This window comes from Pseudochaenichthys georgianus, chromosome 7 (assembly GCF_902827115.2).
Source record: "Pseudochaenichthys georgianus chromosome 7, fPseGeo1.2, whole genome shotgun sequence".
Classification (NCBI taxonomy): Eukaryota; Metazoa; Chordata; class Actinopteri; order Perciformes; family Channichthyidae; genus Pseudochaenichthys; species Pseudochaenichthys georgianus.
The window spans coordinates 32,014,174-32,034,191 of NC_047509.1; the positions used below are offsets into that span (position 1 = coordinate 32,014,174).

Sequence of the window (20,018 nt, forward strand, 5' to 3'; positions counted from 1 at the left end):
GAGGATTTACAATATGTTGAGTGGAAAGGAGGAATGTGAAATTCATTAGGACAACAAGAAAAGTGATGGAGGGAAATGGGATTTGTGCCATTCGATATGACCATTAGCCGCTAATCCGATTGTATCGACTAAGTAATATACATTGCAGATCAGATAGTACTGCCTGCTTGCATAACCCCCCTCTGTAGTATGCATGTCGTCATTCTTGATACGTGAACAGGATGTTTTGTTTACCTCTGCTAAGATGTCGAGCAAAGTCACTGGAGATAGGAAATGGAAAAACATTTTTCAATCGAGCTTGAGCTGCATGTCGTGCTTCCAGGCGAATATCTTCACAGAGAAGATCTGTGTGTCTTTGTCGGTGTGTTATCAGATTTGTGTTCACCTATTCAAAGCAGTCAAAGGACTTTGAATATGCAAAGTTGTACCAAATGTTTTCTGGCTTATCAGTCTTCCAGCTGCACGCGTTTCTGTTGTATTGTTCCGCAATCACAATACAGCGTTCCTCCACACACTTAGTGATGATCCCTTGCGAGAAGATTTTGTGTAAGGAAGGCAAAGTGAAAACCTTCTGTATGATAAATGGATTAGTACGTTTGAAATCACTACAGCTTCCTAGCGTTTTTCTGCATTTTATTTTCTTCGCTAGCTTATTTAATCATTCCGGTGTTGACACAGTCACTTTGTTATATTTAGCAGATATTCACTTCTTATACAATGTGCAAATATGTTCAGCCTTGCAAGGAAATCTTCACTGTTGCAGAGAAATGTCACAAACGCAATGCGGTGGATTAGTAAGTAAGTACCTTTCCCAGAGAAAGTTTACAAAGTGCTTCTCAAGAATAGAAATGGTTAGAAATGATAGACCTTGCAATCACACATAATGACAACAATCTGAAATCTATAGGAAGAGCACTCCACAGGGTCGGAGCCGCCACTTTAAAGGCAATCACATTTGTTTACTATACATACTGTCATTGCGTAACTACAAACTAGTATAAGAGAATCACGAAATGCAGATTGTGTCTTTAAGAAAATTAGGTTGTAATGGGAGCAGATGGCTTGATAAGCTGAGCATTTTTAAAGTGTATATGCATGTATGCTCTGTGAGTGAGTGTGGGTGCGAAATTGTGTATGGTCTCGAATTTCTAAACGTGTGTGGGTGGTTGTTTATGTGTGTGTGTTTAAATATCTGCAGGGCGCAAGGCACCAGGGAAAAAATGTTGAGTGCTTCGGTCCACTTTTCTTTTCACCTACATATGGTCATTAACTGTGTTTTCCCCCCCTCAGGCGCAACGATGAGGTGACCCACATTAAGATCCAGAACCAGGGTGACTACTACGACCTGTACGGAGGCGAGAAGTTTGCCACGCTGGCCGAGCTGGTGCAGTATTACACAGAGCAACAGGACCTCTTGCGCGAGAGGAACGGCCATGTCATCGAGCTCAAGTACCCACTCAACTGCAAGGACCCCACCTCTGAGAGGTACCCACACATGCAGATAAACTATGCAGATAAATGCAGGCAGATGGATACAAATATACTTAAACTTTATCTAAGGTCAGATGGATACGATGCTCTTCTGGCTGAACTCATTAAAACTGCATGGAAGTTTCTCCCCGACGACAGACAGTTATTTTTATTTCTTCCAGCTTCAGGGTTGTCAGGCAGTAAAGCCTCATCCTGCCATGAGACGCAGCTAAAGCACCTGAGAAATGTTATTAGTCTAGCTTCCAGGGCAGTCTCAGTATCCTGTTATGGCCCGAGTGATGTTTGTGAAGCTTTCCGCCCCGCAGAGAATACAACTCTTGACTAAATATTAAATCCTTGTAATTTCTTGAATATGTTTTGGGGGCACGGAAATGTTTAAATGTAATATTATGCATTAAAGTGTTGCGTCCTCATGATGCATTTCCAGCATACTGAACTGGAAGAGGATGTTTTGAGATCAGTGTAGAATTGCAATTACAGTCTGTATTGGGAAGCCACTTCTACCAGAACAAGACGTGTACAGTTGACTAAGAAGTTTACATTGATTATTAATATAAGGTACACGGGAGATTAGAATGACTGAGTGTCTATCAAATGAAAAGCCTCACTGATACTCTTATAATCGTATTGTGGGGCCACTGGATAGCTCAGTGGTAAGATCGGCCCATAATGCAGGAACAACACCAAAAGAAATGGTATTGTAAGAAATTGAAATATCTTAAAGAAAAAACATATATTTATATAAAACCGTCATGTTATGTTATAGAGTGCATTTGGGAAGTGATACATAAATATAGGCAAATTGTCGTTTTAGCTCACTTTTGGTTTAGCCAAGGTCAAATATCTGGATCTTTCGCTGCTTCACATTTCATTATGTTCATAGTGGCTAGAATCTGGCAATACAATACTGTCCGTATGCTTTTGCAGAGGTTATGGATAAATATATTGCGACCTTAAAGTTTAAACAAGGCAATGCATAGTGATTTTCAAATACATTTTAGGTAAGAGAAAAAATATAAAGAACACACTACCAAATGTGTATCCCAAAAATCCAATATTATAGCATTAGTTTGAGAAGGCACATATCTTTGCTGTTACTTGTATTTTACAGAATTGATACAGTATCACAAAACATCATGTGTAAATGTTTCAAACCCCTACAGTAGTTCACATACTAGTGTCTCACGTGGTCTGCTGTTTAGAGATGGAAAGTATCTTGTAGTGGATTGATCAGAGCTCTTTTCACTGAAAGCGGCTGCCTGCTTTGCCTGCAAAAATAAAACATTTTTTTCCAAATGACGACTTTCATACTACACGTGATCCAGTGTTGATTATAATGTTGATTATTGCAGCTTCAAAAAAAAACCTGATTTAAGGATGGCCCCTTGAGATGAAACACCTCGTTTTCGAGGGGGGTCCAGCTTTAAAAGGTTTATTTATTGTTTAGCATCCGATTTCAATTGAAGGACCGTCAATTGTTAGTGAAACGTGATTATTACAATGCCGTTCGATTGAGAGCCTTTACGAGATAATATAAAATGATTATGCAGGCTTACAATACCAGCAAGCTACACTTTGAACAGACCAGAAATAGAGAAGGGTTGTTTATTACCTCGCTCTCGATGTACCCATACACACGTGTTTACTCATACGGATGCATTGCTCTATATACACGCACTCCCACACATGGGACTCAGATGCTCTCCACATCCACATGCATAAATAGTGTTATATTCCCAAAGGCATCTTCAAACAAACTGAGTGGGTGGTGCTGCTGCTGTTTTTGTATATGCTCAAAGACTATCCACACGCAAACATTATTCCAGAGAGTACACAAAGGTGGGACGCAGCGATGAACTTCATCACACCTACTCGTCTTCATTTAAATGGGAGACTAAGGCAGCTGGTGTATTATTGGATACAGGAACCTTTTATATCGCAATTATATAATCATTGTCAAATAGTCGCTTTTCAGCTGAGCTCAGTTTCATCTCAAACTGTCCAGATGATGTGCATACAAATCTGCAAATGTAATGAGTATGGTATATCTCAGTTTCCATTTAGGTTTAAGACTTTTGATCTGTGGTTGTGGTTCATTTAGTTTTTCCATTCTACATACGTCTCTCGTCAGAGCCTTCCCCACATTCACACTCACCACACAGGAAAAACAAAGTCAGCACACACATGCAGGTTTTTCATCTAAACATCAGCGGCTGAGTGAGGCTGCACCGATGCAAGAGACACTTTCATTCTCGAGTAGGAGTCTACGTTCACTATGCATATTGCTGCTCCTCCCCCTCAGTCGGTCCGACTTCTCTCTCAACTCGTGTTCCTTATCTTGATAATGTGTCTTTCTTGGAACTCTCTTCTGTCTCTTCTTGGGGTTGAGCTGCTCTAGACGGTGAACGCAGTATAAAATAATCAAAGCTGATTTTAACTTTTTTTTTTTTTTTTAAAGGTCTAACCTGCTGCATTTTCTTTATATCATTTTATTTCGACCCTGAATGTCCTAAACATCATTTCAAGTGGCTATAATTTATATTTTTACACAATAACAATGTTATCAAACAAGGTGAATTCTAAATGGTCCATCGCACTGTTGTCCCCGCATCTTGGCTATTAAACCTAACACAAAAAAGTTATTAGTTTTTTCAATGTTGGATCAGGATGTACAGTTCTTTCTCCCCTCCTATCAGAGCACATCTATAATGTAGCATTAAAGAATGCTGAAGCCTATAAGATAAAACGGAGTGTACCGATTCAATTATTGAATGCCAAAAAACTCCAAAAACAAACATTATTTTAGGATTTACTGTTCATAAAATCAATTGGCATAAATAATCATTCCTTTAACGTGTTACTTTGCACATTCTATCATAACGTCCATTCTCTGTTTTCAGGTGGTACCATGGGCACCTCTCTGGGCGAGATGCAGAGAAGCTGCTCACAGACAAAGGCAAAGCCGGGAGCTTCCTGGTACGGGAGAGCCAGAGTAAACCGGGCGACTTCGTCCTCTCGGTTCTCACCAACGAGGAGAAACACGAGAACCTGGACCGCAAGACCAAGGTCACCCACGTTATGATTCGCTACCAGGTGAGCGAACTCTCCCTCACCACTCACACTACCTCCACAGCATGTCTGTTTAAGCGCTCTCGGAACTCCACGGAGTAGCTGTTACTGTGGTTGAACTGTAGATGTTTGCCTCCAGCAGGACGGTAAATACGACGTGGGAGGCGGCGAGAGGTTCGACACCCTGGCGGACCTGGTGGATCACTACAAGAAGAACCCCATGGTGGAGAAAAGTGGCATCGTAGTGCATCTAAAACAGGTATGGAAGAGAAATAAAACAAACATATTTTGCTTACAGTATTTTAATGATGTTGCAATATTTTTGTTAATTTAATCAACTCACTTGTTTTGCTCTGTTGACTAATTACATTTCCGTGTCCCGATGTGACAGCCCTTTAACGCCACGAGGATAAATGCAGCCAACATTGAGAACAGGGTACGAGAGCTCAACAAAGTGGCAGACAACTCTGAGAAACCCAAACAAGGATTCTGGGAAGAATTTGAGGTATGTAGCTTGTGGATAGTTTTTGTGTCCAAAAGTTGGATTTAAAAATAGGCTCGGGTTACATTGGATGAGTCTAGCCATATTTAGGAGAACAAATTAGATAACTGAGTTGTGCAAATTACTCTTTTGAGTGCCATGTGCCCTGCTGGGTTGCACATTTACTTAGGATGAAGGTTTATTAATAGCTTTTGTACACACAACCTTTGTGAAGCAGATTTTTACATTTCAGTTACTAATTCTACCTGTGATTTCTATATTGCTAACATAGAGTACAGAGTATGTACATTACTTTCCAAAGCAAGTATTTCAAATATTAAAGCCATATAAAATGCAATTTTTATAATGACTTTTTTTTACCCATCTCATTTGTGAAGGATTACATCAGTTTTTTTACCCAGCGAGTTATTTGTCTTCTTGCTCATCAAGGGAAATGTGTTTATGCTAGCTTAATCTCTGAGTAATGAGGCAGAGGCTTATCTTGTATCATGCTCTTATGTTCCTGTATTTTTCATCTCCTTACAACTTGCAGGTCAATAAATGTGAATCATTTCCATAGTGTCAGATTATTATTCTGTAGGTGTTACAATCCCAGCTGTTTACTGCGCATGTTTGTTTACAGTATCGCTGTTACTCATCAATGTGTGGTCGTTGGATTTCTTGCCCCTAGGCTCCAATCTTGATTTAGATCATCATCTTTCAAATGAATTTGAATTGCTTACTGCATGTTCTGTGTAAAAGTGTGTGTGAGTGACATAATATACATGACAAACACACTATTAAGCTGTCTCCAATTTGTATTTATGGCATAAGTGTTGGAATGTAAGGACTGTAGATACGTGCTGTACTTGCTTCACATATTTTACCCTTCAAGAGCCTATATGTAGATCCAAAATTAGTTTATTTAGAAAGTTAGAAAGTATAGCTTTTGAGCCCTTTCAATCTGAAACGCTTTCTTTTAAGCCTAAAACCTGAACACACATGCCATTTCACTCCAGATTGACCCCTACTGTATAAAAGGCCTATAAAACTGTTTTAACACAGAGCATATGAACTCATTTTTCTAATTCATGTTTGTATGTTGTGCCTCTACTGTGACATGTCTCCATGCTTTAATGTTCAAAAAGCTCTTTATTTGTCTCATACTGCTTGTGCTGCAGCACCTCTTTTCACCCTCGGTCTGAAATCAGAGCCCAGTCTGCTCTGATTGGTTAGCTGGACAGCTCTGTTGTGATTGGTCAACCGCTTAAAGCTTTCCCGACCCCGATGTGTTGAAGCACTAACCAATAGAAGCGTGATTTCTTTTTTTTAGTGCTATCATTACGTTACGGAAATAAACGCCCAAGTCTAATCAAGGCGTTTCAGGCAGGGGGGGGCACTTTGGGTGTATTAGTCTATGCAGACTAGGGCTGCACGATATTAAAAAAAACTGACGTTGCGATATTTTTTCCCCCTGCGATATATATTGCGGGGTTTTTTAACTATATTTAACCGTATGAAGGATTTTAGTCACGGACGTCTGGATCTTAACTGGTTGACTCATCATACCTTAAGTCATGATCTAACATGTCATGATAATGCATGCATTGGTTCATCTGTGAATGAAGAAGAGAAGAACCTTTTTGTATCCAAAATAGTTCCAGATGGCAGATGTTGCTTTTCTTTTCTTTTCTTCTCGCCGGTATTGTCCTCCTGTGCCGCGCACATTTTTTACCGGTGTTTTGATGGTCTGCAAACTAGCGGGGCGGGGCCTGCTGTGATCTGATCAAGAATGATTGTGATTGGTGGTTTGCTGTGCATGCAGAGCCTGCATGTCACTCACTCAAGTACCCCTGACATGAGAGCCGTGCAAGTTTTCCTTTTGTAGCAAGCAGCAAAATAATTGTAGCATGACGTGTTTGAGTTAATTTACCTACTTAATATTGCACGTCCTAAAAAAAAAAATGAACGTCCCTGCAATGTGAATATCGCGGTTATTGCCATGTCACGATATATCGTTCAGCCCTAATGCAGACCATTTACAGCGGGGGTGTCAAACTCAATTTCATCGTGGGCCACATCAGCTTTATGGTTGCACTCAAAGGGCCGGTTGTAATTTTAAGACTATATAAAAATACATATATAAATATATCATATATATAAAATAATGTAAAAATTAAAAAATTAAATTACATTATTGCCTCTGCATTGGATTATTATCGGATAAGGTAATAATAACTTCATGATTAACTACGACTGAAAGCAGAAGTCTTGGGCAAATAATTGCAAGTCTCTTCAGTGAGAATGTCACAAAATTATTTAAAAAGAAAAGCCACATTTTGGGAAAAAAGTCACAATAAAAAAAAAAGAAGTGACATTTTGAAAAAAAGAAGTGACATTTAGAAGAAAAAAAGTCAAATTCTGAGAAAAAAGTCAAATTTGAGATGCGTTGTGCTCCATGTATGGGCAACGTGCTTCTGTAAATCGGCAGGTAACCGTATAATAAACATATATTCTTTGCAAGCTCTTGAGGGCCACATAAAATGAAGTCGCGGGCCGGATTTGGCCCCCGGGGCCTTGAGTTTGACACCCCTGATTACAGGCACAAAAACGTAAATAACTCACTAATGGCAAGGGGAAACCCCAAAAAGCATAATAGGGCCCCTTTTAAAATAGGTGTTCTTGTTAATAAGCAAAGATTATATAAGAAATCAGTGTTAAAGGGAGGCAATGCTCATGACATGCATTTTTAAATAATTATCATCCGATAAAACAGACCAGTCTTTGCCAGTCTTTTTTTTTTTTTTTTTATCCGATGACGTTATCAGTGATTTTAAGCTGATTAATTACCGAAATAACATCAACCCTGTGGGCGGCGCCATTTTGACGAGTCACATGACTTATTTTACCGGAAGTGACGCGAACTATGCGTTTGGTGTCGAGGACAAATTGACGGATGTACTTTGTTCATGTTGTTTACTCTAGTTACTCTCTCAATTCTATAGAAATATGCCTCGTTGTATCGCAAAACATTGCCACAATTCGGATAGGAACAATCCACGGAATGCTCCGTTCCATCTATTGCCAACGGGTAAGCGTAGGAAGTACGTTCGGAGGCAGTGGCTAGCGAAATGTGCTCGGCCCTAACCGAAAGATCCACAGGCGCATGTATGCAGCGAACATTTCAAGTTTCCGGACGACTACTCTTGAGAATATGATGAAACATAAAATTGGATTTATTAATCAACCATTACTTAATGGGGATGCAGTGCACTGCCAATGCCAGCCAGCGTAAGCACATTACTCGGCAGACTTTACTTATTGTTTACTACGTAAGGAAGCAAGAATTGCAGGACCCAGAGCGCATGGAGCACAGAGCGGACAGCAGATAACGGAATTGCAGTTTTATTGCTTATAGATTATCAGAACATTTCAAAGGGGACACAGTCACATTGGATATTAACCTATGGATTAACTACATCATCGTTGTTATCATTGTAATGCCATTGACGACCAGTTTAGACCAGGCAAAGACGAAGGTAAGCCATGTTAACCTAGCGCATGTTAGTAGCTTATTACTTATTACTCTCTTTTGAAAGTAATAAATTACATTACAAAATTACTGTCTCTGAAATGTAATGAGTTACACCAGTGTTTCTCAAACTTTTTCATACCAAGGACCACTTAACCAATAAAAAAACCTCTCGCGGACCACCTGACTCCACAAATATCCAAAAACACATCGTCCCAAGTCACAAGTCGCCTGAAAATGGTACAAACAAGTGGCCACAGGTGTGATGAAGGTGTTTATCTGGGCTATATCATGCAATCAAAAGTTGCTTATAGTTGAAACTTAAGCTCGCTCCATTGCGGAGATATTCCCGCGAGAGTGCGGAAAACTTAAATGTATTTATTTATTTCAAATGTGAAATGTTACCAATATACTCACAGACCACTAGGGGGCGCTCACGGACCACCAGTGGTCCGCGAACCACATTTTGAGAAGCACTGAGTTACACTACTTTAGTTACTTTTCTAGTTACTTTCACCAAAATAACCGCAAAAGAATGGCTAGGTATTTTAAATGCTAAAATGTAGTTTAGTGCAGCTCATTATACATCCAATGAAGGGCAATGTGGTATAGCATAACAACTGTGTAGGCCCTTAAGGCTACTAACAACTTGTATTACACGGCTTAGTTGAATACTCGATTCTGATTGTAAATTCTTAACATGTGACACGTTGTTAATACAGTAGTACAGACCACTGTCAAGGACTATAATGAAGGTTGCTAAGGAGGATCAAGAAAGAGAAAGGAAAAGAGGTTAAAAGACGGAGCGCTGGACGTCAGATAAATCACCAGAAGAAGGCAGAGAGGAAGTGAATACTAACAGGACACGGAATGGGCTCTGTAGTGTGTTTAGTATATGGCCGTGTGCAGGCCCGGTTCCAGGACAAAATGACTCAGGGTGCCTGTGAGATTACAGGGGGCGCAGCAGTAGTAGGTTTACATGAGCAATAGTGGCCGGCAACAGCAATGAGAAATAGCATTGATGGTCCCCAATGAACAGATTATGGCATTTGTTATGTTTTGAAACCAAGCAAGTGAGAACATTTCAAGTGAGTTAAAAGTGCAATCCTGAAATATCTCATATAGTCCAAAGTGGACTGTGGCAAAGAAAAGCACAACAGCTTCAAAGCTGTACTGATAAAACAAATGAGAACATATTGTAAATCAAGGCAAATATTATTTGAACCAGCTCATGGTTTGAAATGGCAAACATTGAAAAGCAAAAGTATTATTAAAACCATGTAGCCTACTAATCATCACCTTGGTCCCATCATATACTCTGGGAAGAGAACATGTACTGTCCTTGAAAACTGGTATCACATCATCATGTGAGGTTGACTTTGTGACCTGGAGATCATTTCAGCTGCAACATTAGCTTGTTGATAAGCTTGGGATATGAGATCTTTTTGTAGCCATTCGTGGTGAAGGCATCTGTGCTATTGTATGCATTATTTTTAACCCAACATTTCTACAGGCAGGGCAGAATATGGCACTATTTTTCACATATTCTAGCCATTGTCTATTTGTATACCACGAGCTGCAAAATGACCACCTAACCCCACTGTACAGGCGGGTACTTGTTTAGATATACCTGGGCAGGCTCTGTTTTGCCGTGGTATCCTGGCTGGCACCTGCGGGCCGCAGAGGGGCGGCGTAGTTTCGGGCAACGAAGAGTGCTGCTCCGGGGTTGAGGGCGGCGAGTCAGGCGGGAGTAAGCTAGTGTCCACAACGGAGGGTAACGTGATGTCCCCATCTGACATTTGGACTACCTATGTTGTAAATGTATTATCTCTTCGATTTACACACGGCATCTATTGCACGTCTGTCCGTCCTGGGAGAGGGATCCCTCCTCTGTTGCTCTCCCTGAGGTTTCTCCCATGTTCCCTTTAAACTGTGGGTTTTCTCCGGAAGTTTTTCCTTGTACGATGTGAGGGTCTAAGGACAGAGGGTGTCGTATTGTCATACTGATATTCTGTACACACTGTGAAGACCACTGAGACAGATGTAACATTTGTGATATTGGGCTATATAAATAAACATTGATTGATTGATTGACACCAAGCTGCTTACCTATTGCAGATTCGGTCTTCCCAGCCTGGTGCAGGTCTACAATTGTGTTTCTGGTGTCCTTTGACAGCTCTTTGGTCTTGGCCATAGTGGAGTTTGGAGTGTGACTGTTTGAGGTTGTGGACAGGTGTCTTTTATACTGATAACGAGTTCAAACAGGTGCCATTAATACAGTTACCAAGTGGAGGACAGAGGAGGCTCTTAAAGAAGAAGTTACAGGTCTGTGAGAGCCAGAAATCTTGTTTGTTTGTAGGTGACCAAATACATATTTTACCGAGGAATTTATCAATTAATTCATTAAAAATCCTACAATGTGATTTCCTGGATTCTTTCCCCCCATTCTGTCTCTCATAGTTGAAGTGTACCTAGGATGAAAATTACAGGCCACTCATCTTTTTAAGTGGGAGAACTTGCACAATTGGTGGCTGACTAAATACTTTTTTACCCCACTGTATATATACACACACACAAACTAATTTTGCCTACCCTATCCCTCTGTAGTCTTTCAAGTAGGAGGAGAAATGCCAGCGTTCTCCTCCGGTTTACAGGCACTGTGTAAATTATATATATAGAATAATTATTTTACCACTAAAATACAGCAACACATCTTTGATTCATGTCGTTTATAACTGGAATATTACAATTATTATGAACTTTGTCTGTACAAAGTAGCCTGTCCCGGAAATATGCCCAAATCAACAAAACCTGCGAGCCGGCAGGCAAGACGCTCCGCTTCTGAAATGCTTCTGAAACGCACCCGGTAGGGTATGACGCTAGAGGAGGCCAGACCAAAACCGCGGCGCAGATGGACCCTGTGGAATCTAGGGGTTACAAAAAAAACTCACACTTTTCCTTTTTCCTTTTCTTCTACTACCAGGTACTTCAGCAGCAGGAGTGCAAACTGCTGTATCCCCGGAAAGAAGGCCAGAAGCCAGAAAACAAGATTAAAAACAGATACAAGAATATCCTCCCTTGTGAGTCACGCAACAACCTGCCATTTCCTGTCTCTCCAGCTTCCTGTGGAAAGAATGACACAAATATGCAACTTAGAGGCCTCTGCAGAGTGTGAAGACTTTTGCTTTGATAGCTCTCAGCCCCTCAATTCACATTAGTTTTAAAAGTGTGATCTTAGTCAATTGTTGACATTTCTTTGTATATTTAGTATAATATTGACCTCGTGTTTTCAGTCGACACTACTCGGGTGGAACTCAGGGAAGCAGATCCAGATTGTCCTGGTTCGGACTACATCAATGCCAACTACATCAGAGTGAGTCTACGCAGCACTTGAACAGGCCATTTATCTATTGAACTGTAGATTATCCAAAGATGGCAGTAATACAAGACATTCAGCAAACACCCAAGATAGTTCACCTTAACGTAAAACACACGTTGATGGAGGAGAGTATTATATTAAGTATCAACCGTATTCAACAATCGATAAAAAAAAGAAGTTTTCCTTTCTTTCTTCCTGTCTTTCTTTTTCCTTATTCTTTCTCCTTCTTTTTCTCCTTTCTTTCTTTCTCTCTTTCTTTACCTTCTCCTTCTTTTTATTATCTTATGTTCTTTCTTTTTTGAGTTCCTATTTTATTTATTTCCATCATTTTACTTACTTACTTACTTTCTTTCTTACTTCCTTTGTCCCTGTAATCTAGGAAATGTTTAATCAAGGAATTAACATTTCAAATATTTATTTCTGTCTTTCTTTTTTTCTTTTAGTCAGAAAATGTAATAATCAAGACTTTAAACAATCACTTTCTATATATTTCTATTGTCTATGTTACTTAATCCACTGTATAATGATCCACACTGTACAGAGTGTGTATGAAGATGGGATCCACGTGGATGAGGGCAAAGTCTTCATCGCCACCCAAGGGTGCTTACAGAACACGGCCGTGGACCTCTGGAAGATGTTGTATCAGGAGAACACACACGTCATCGTCATGACCACGAAAGAGATGGAGCGGGGGAGGGTGAGCAAGTGGCGATAAACACACTGCACATTTTTAGAAGTCAAATTCAGCGGAAATATTTATGTTTTTCTAGAGAGAGGTAGATTGTAGCTGGTATTGATGAGGGAAATGAAGGTATTTGGTAGCTTTTACCATACATAAAAAGACATCGATACACAGAAGAATAAAGACTAAAAACATAGAAAACCTTATTGTGATACTAAAAAAGACTATAGATTATATTATGAAAGCACTCTCCCCAGTTCTCTTTGGTTTGCTCTCTCTAGCATTTAGTCCTAAACGCTCTCTGTTGTCTCTCCTCTTTGAGCTGATTGCTGTTGATTGCTTGTAATGATGGAAATCTGTGAACTCCAGGGTGCTCTGTGATTGGAGGCTTAAGGTTTTGTAATAGGCCTGAGCCAAACACTCCACATCTACCAAATTAAATGTTACAAATCCACTACAATACTCAAATGCAATTCATTTAAGAGTTGCCTTAACAACCAGATTGATAACAAATACTTTACAAAAGACAACATCCTGTAAGAACAAACTGGTTCTTATGTATTGTTTCACTTTAATCACAGAACCATGTCCTGGTGTTGAACTTTACAAATCTGCAGTGCTCCAAAAGCTGGTCAACCATTTTGTTCCTGCATTCTCATTTAGAAGACAGAATGGGAGGGCATTATCTGGAGTGTAGTAGGGATGATCGTTGGCAGAGTGTGGGGGTGGGGAGGTAGACGGCTGACAAGGATAGTATGACAGTTAAGCTGATTGGAAAGCTGCTTGAGATGAGCTGCTTCTTTCGATTGTCTAATACCACCCTCCGTCTCCATCTTCCTCCCTCCGATTCCCTCCTGGTTTAGAACAAATGTGTCCGTTACTGGCCCGACCTCCACTGCACTAAGGAGTTTGGGAAGATTCTGGTGAGGAACGTGGACGAGCGGCCGGCGCAGGACTACATCCTGAGGAAGCTGGAGGTGACCCGTCTCGACCGGGTAAGGAAAGCAGTGCACTCAATCAAAGCCGACCCACTGACCTGGGGTCGGATTATCTAGCCCCTCACTTACACGCACACACACACACACACACACACACACACACACACACACACACACACACAATCCTACAGAACGTGAGAAGGATGACCGCATGGCTTTCAAGAATCCAAGAACACGATGGCAAAGCGAGATAGTAAAAGTAGGGTTTCTGGTTTCTGTAATCCTTTACTTTAAACCCGTCCTAAGCATTAGTTACTCAGCATGATAGAAATTAGACACATACTCCACAATTCTCATAAAAGCTGATTCCAGCATTGGACTTTAGAAAACCATGCTTTGGTATTGATGATTATTTCCCCATTTTCTGCATTAGTACTGCTTTAATTATAACACTTACAGCAACAAAGCCTGCCAGTGACTACCACAGTTTATCTATCTGTTACAGTTCTCAAATCAGAGATAACACAAATATGGAATTTTGTACCAACGTTGGGAATCTTTGGGAACACCAACTTAAATTATCTAATAGTATTGTTGAAGTTTCATATTAGCTTTAGCTAAACTTTAGAAAACCATGCTTGGGTATTGATGATTATTTCCCCTATTACCTACATTATGAATGTAATGACATGTTTGCAGGATGCAGGATAAAGTCCATTGTCCCGGGAAGAATTTTTGTTGGGAAGTTTATTTTTTTTGTTTTGGGCGTTAAAACATTACAAAGAACAATGGCTGCTGCCTCCACTTAACTCCTTCCCTCTGGTATAAAACAAATATGCCTTTCCCGATCTGTCCTGTAAACCAATTAATACCAATTAACCCAATGCTTTAAAGGTAGCCTACTGTAGGTAAGAATGGAGAAACCAGCTCGAGTGTGCTAGAATTTGAAAATACACAACCGAAAAAAATCTGCCCATTCCTTCAGACTTCCTTACAGAGCCCCTCCTCCAACACACACGAACGCGCACATGACCAATGAGGGCACGAGATAAGTTTGTGGCTGACAGGCAGGTAGGCCATCCAATTATCTGATCCGGGCCGAGGCAGATAATTGGACTTGCTTTTTACAGCGCCACAGCATCCACAGATGAAATATTTGTATGTATTTATTGTCAAAGCATTTAATGTATTCATTGCTATCGGGATGTTAAGAGCATTGCATGGAATATAACAAAAAGTGTTTCTGAAGTGAATTACCTACCCTACCTTTAAGTTGCTCTAAAAAACATTGACAACTTCTCCAAATTAACCACGAAATGACACTGATATAATGATGATATCACTCTATACCTATTACATTTAATACAACCATGAATTGCTTCAACACTAATATTGTAATATTACTGCAACAGGTATGGGAAGTGTTTTGACTACTTCAGCTCATCATGTTTTTGTATGTAGAAGGAGCCTCTGAGGTACATGTGGCACTACCAGTACCTGAGCTGGCCAGACCATGGCGTGCCCAACGAGCCCGGCGGGGTCCTCTGGTTCCTGGAGGAGGTCAACCGCACCCAGAGCACCATTCCAGACACCGGACCCATCGTCGTCCACTGCAGGTACTACCAGTTTTACTTTGTGAAATAAAAAGTGTGGCCCTCAGACACTGTAATCGAGACAAACAACAAAGGCTTTGTCTGCACATTAGTCTTCTAGTTGAACAAAGGAGAGGTGATTTAAAGGTTGTGGTTTTTACTCCCACCAGAGTTGATCTTTACTAAAGTTAAAGTTGATCTGAACAGCAATCACTTAATTCTCATGTCGTATAAACTCCTCTGAGGCGGGTGGGATATCCTGTATTGTATATGATCTGTGGGTCACCACTCGCTCGTTTCCTTTTTTGTTCTTCTTAGCCATGTTGATTACATTTCTCATGAGATGGTTAAATGGTGGTGGACACCTGACGATTCAATCACTAAATACAAATGGAGTAATTCAGGATGTAATCAAATATTGTTTCAAGTGGCCACTGGGGCGCGCTATAATTAAGGTAAAAACTGTACTTATTGCCTTGCTACTGTATGTCTTCATCAGTTTAGAACCATCAAAACTAATTAACAAGGTTATTGATATTACTAAAACTCTTGTAATTTGACTAAAAGCTCCATGTTGTCGATTGCAGATACATTTACATGTTACTGATGATGTGTAAATAACCTATTTTACTAATATAATGCTCTTCAAGTTGTACTTATATTGATCTGTTTTACTTGCAAAGGAAAATAATCACTAATCACAAATCAAATAAAGAAGCGTTTTAGATGCTTTTTTTGTATATTATATTTTTATAACACAAAGAAAACATTTATGTCATGTATGTCATTCACACTTTATGTCAAAAAAGCACTCTGTGGTATGAATAGCTCAATTACTCGAGTATCGGCAGGGAAATTAAAAAGGAATACAAGAGGGTATTAAAAAAAGTGTGGTGGGCTAATATTAGCTTTTATTAAATTCTTATTAAGAGGAGATTGATTCGATAAATCTGTGACCACTTAAAAAAAAAAACAAAGCCAGAATTTTCAGTATTTTACCTACTATAGGGTTTTATGAATATTTGAGGCATTTTATAAAAGATAGAGCTGTTTTCCTGTACTCCGTGCTACCAATCCCCCAGCGTGCTACCAACACGCGGACAGACTGAAAGCAGACACATCTGGCTCATGAACTTGACTGATCCGCCGTGTGTATTATTGTGAATACAACACTGAGCTGTTCTGAGTTCTCTCGGAGATCTAACAGCATTTTATATGTGACACAACAACACATTCAAGTTTATAGCTGTTGGCAAATGAAATGTATAACCTTAGACTTTGATGTGTTACTCCGATTGTCATGTACGGGATGAGAAAACTTTTGATGCTCATGTTACACTTTTCATAACTGTCTGGGTCGTATCAAATATGCTCTCAGATGAAGGTACATCGATTCTTTACCTTGACATTGACGCCTATTGAATGTAACTGAATGTGATTTCCCTCTGTTGTCCCCGCAGTGCAGGCATCGGCAGGACAGGCACCATTATCGTCGTGGACATCCTTATTGACATTATTAACCGCCAAGGTAGGAGACTTTATAAAACTAACACTGTTTTTTTTTTTAATACATTTGAATATTTCCCCTTCATCTCTGTTAATTTTCCGGATCGCGTTCTAGGTCTAGATTGTGACATCGACATCCCTAAGACCATCCAGAGGGTCCGGCAGCAGAGGTCGGGCATGGTGCAGACAGAAGCCCAGTATAAGTTCATCTACATGGCTGTGCAGCAGTACATAGAAACGGCCCAGAAAAGACTGGAGGAAGAGCAGGTACTCCACGACACAGGAAATCAACAATACTGTGGACACAAAAACATAATAACCCTTTTTGACACAGTATTGAGGGCTTTGAAGTATTATCGTAAGATGTGTTTGAGTTCCCAAGGAGAATAGTGTGTGGTATGGTTTGAAAGCTAGAGCACTGAGGTAAACATCAGTTTAGTAAACACCTCAGCAAAATGCTGTCCCACTGTTTTTTTTTTTTTTCCTAGGCCAACAGTGTCCTTATTCAATTGACAAAGTTGAAGGGGGTAGACAGAGGGGATGGTCCCCGGCTCCTCTGCATGGGGACATTGCTGCAGTGCATGTGTTCAGTACAACTGAGCTATATGTGGCTCGTTGGGACCATTTTAAGTGTAAAAAGTCAATTAGGGTGACTAAATAATGACATTTTCAAACTCTCCAACTATTATCCCTCTTCTATTTATGTATTCATCAACAGGGACAGTGCACATAAATCAACATTTCTGTAAATGTGCCAGTTAGCCAAGAGGCTATTTTTCATCCCTGGACAGATTGTCTGGCTTTGTAATTATTTATATTCTCTGGCCGCACACTGGTCTACATTTTGTATTGCAATTTCTTTTGCAGATGTTTGTCTTTTATCTGCCTCTTGTCATGTTGTCACGTTGCAGAGGAATAAGCTGAAGGAGAGGGAATATTCCAACATCAAATATCCCCAGATGACCAACTCTAGGTCCAAATCCAACATGACATCCTCACGCTCTTCTTCTGTGTAAGTATAACACATATTACAATGAAGTGGCAACTACCAAACATTTAATCACAAAAGCTTAAGCAGAAAATGCATTCAAAATTGTTCATCCAAGAATTTTCTTTGCCGTCTGTTTTTGTAGGATGACAAATGATGATGCGTCGAGTGTGTACGAGAACATCAACTTTAAGAGCCCTCAGACGTCTTTTAGCAGCAACACCAGGAGGTAAAAGCATCGCTGTGGACCTCCGCATCGCTCTGCCTGCCTCCCTGTGAGTACTGCTAAATACAGATGTAGCACTCCAGATCAGACTCAAATGGGTGTGTCCCAGTCAAAAGCCCAGCGGATGCCAGTGGCTGGGGGTGTTGCCAAATTGCTAGAGGGCGTTGTATATTCAGCCTCTTTTTTCTGAAATTAAACTTGTTTTGGTATTTTTCTCCTGAAAAAGTGAATACAACTGTAGTATCATCTCAGTTGCTGTGAAAAATCATGTTGACTGTAGCACTGTGGTAAAAAGGTCTGCATTACAGTAAATGTGGTAGAATTGTTTTGTAGGGTTTTGTCTTTTTTGGAAAAATAGAGCGTTGACTTGAAGGTTCCCTGTAAAGTATTATAATTGTATTACTATGACGCTGTTTTCTATATGGATTCAAAGGATTCAAGGCAAGTTTATTTATATAGCACTTTTCAACGCAAGGCAATTCAAAGTGCTTTACAAAAAATGAAAGACATTAAGCATTAAAAAAGAAAAGCTAATAAAATAAACAAATTCAAAGGTTTTATTCGACATGTTGATTCTCAGGCTCCTCCGACAATGAAATATAAAAATGTGCATTAAATGTGTGCAATTGACAAAATCTGTCTAGTTTAAGTATGTTGTCGGAATAAGAAAATAAATGTACAAATAAAGAACTAGATGATGCAGAATTTAAAGGGATCCTATCATTGCTCATTTTCAGGATTCATATTCATATTGTGCCTCTACTGTGTGTCCATGCTTTAATGTTCAAACAGCTCTTTATTGTTCTCATACTGCCTGTGCTGCAGCACCTCTCTTCACCCTCTGTCTGAAACCAGAGCCCAGTCTGCTCCAATTGGTTAGCTGGCCTGCTCTGTTCTGATTGATCAACCGCTTACATATGTCCCGGCCCTTAGCCTATAAGGTACAATGTGTCGGAGCACTAGCCAATAGAAGCGCGGGTGTTATGTAGTGATGTGCTTCACAAACAAAAAACAAAATGAAAACAAGGTAATAAATAACAATTAACACATAACTGTGTGATTGATAAAAAATCATTTAAAGCCTGCGTGTGGTGCTCTTACTCCCATCGCTGGCGTACCGTGGGTGTTTGTGTGTTTATCTAGCACACGCGCATAAAGATGCACATGCATAGTGAGGCAACAAACACAACCAAGTCACGCTCCATGATAGTCTGCAATGCACCAGCAAAGGCTATTAAGAGATGGACATAAACAACGCAGCATTTCAAATGCTTCATATTTGAGCTTTATGGACGTTTAATGAGGAATGGAATAAGCGTTGTTGAACCTCACGGATACACGCAGTATAACTCGCTAAATGCTGTTAAAACTTTTATAATGATTCTTTTATTTGAAAAAGGATTATTTTCATGGTTAAAATGATAGAGTAGCCTGGAGCGGCTGATCTCCCTTCTTTTCTCTCTCATAGTGATTATTAAAGCAGGCGGGGAACCCAGCGGTGTTCACGTAGTGACTTTGCTTTGGGGTTATCAGCACAATACGTGTACTCAGTGTTTCATCTCCCGTTGAAAAGTACATTTAACCAAATGTCTCATACTTTATTCAGTAGATTTTCTTTATGCTTAAAAATTCTAAAATAATAATAATAGATTTATTTTGTTAGCGCTTTTACAGGTGCTCAAAGTCGCTTTACAGAGATGGCGAAAAGAAAAGAACAACAAATAAATATAGTTAAAGTCAAATTTAAATCAAGCAATACAAACACAATCACACATTAAGAGCCAGATTGAAGAGGTGAGTTTTTGTACGTTTTTTTGAAGGTGGTGAGGTCAGTGCAGTTTCTGATGGGCTGTGGGAGTGAGTTCCAGAGGGAGGGGGCAGCGCCGGAGAAGGCTCTGTCCCCCCAGGTCCGGTGATTGATGTGGGTGGGGATGGATAGGAGGTTGGCTTCTAATGAGCGGAGGCAGCGGGAAGGGGTGTGGTGGTGCAGCAGGTCGGGGGGGGCCTGGTTGTTGAGGGCTTTGTGCGTTATGAGCAAGTCGATTATTTGACGGACGGGGAGCCAGTGGAGGTTCTGGAGGACGGGAGTGATGTGGTCTCGGGAGCGGGTGTGGGTGAGGAGGCGGGCAGCAGA

The 20,018-nt window shown here is 40.2% G+C and overlaps 1 protein-coding gene across 3 annotated transcripts in view; it reads left to right on the plus strand.

The window, feature by feature from the left end:
- Positions 1–20,018, plus strand: part of ptpn11b (protein tyrosine phosphatase non-receptor type 11b) — a 49,216-nt gene that overhangs the window by 25,142 nt on the left and 4,056 nt on the right. Inside the window, exons 3-15 of one of the 3 annotated variants that reach the window (XM_034086624.1) lie at positions 1,291–1,485; positions 4,392–4,584; positions 4,700–4,819; positions 4,952–5,065; positions 11,557–11,653; positions 11,867–11,946; positions 12,494–12,649; positions 13,498–13,629; positions 15,034–15,188; positions 16,625–16,692; positions 16,786–16,937; positions 17,582–17,682; positions 17,804–17,933. In XM_034086624.1, coding sequence (XP_033942515.1) covers positions 1,291–1,485; positions 4,392–4,584; positions 4,700–4,819; positions 4,952–5,065; positions 11,557–11,653; positions 11,867–11,946; positions 12,494–12,649; positions 13,498–13,629; positions 15,034–15,188; positions 16,625–16,692; positions 16,786–16,937; positions 17,582–17,682; positions 17,804–17,891 — 1,651 coding nt within the window. In that variant the 3' untranslated portion in view covers positions 17,892–17,933. The remainder of the gene's footprint in view (positions 1–1,290; positions 1,486–4,391; positions 4,585–4,699; positions 4,820–4,951; positions 5,066–11,556; positions 11,654–11,866; positions 11,947–12,493; positions 12,650–13,497; positions 13,630–15,033; positions 15,189–16,624; positions 16,693–16,785; positions 16,938–17,581; positions 17,683–17,803; positions 17,934–20,018) is intronic. The other 2 variants (XM_071203839.1, XM_034086625.1) reach the window with 2 other exon arrangements.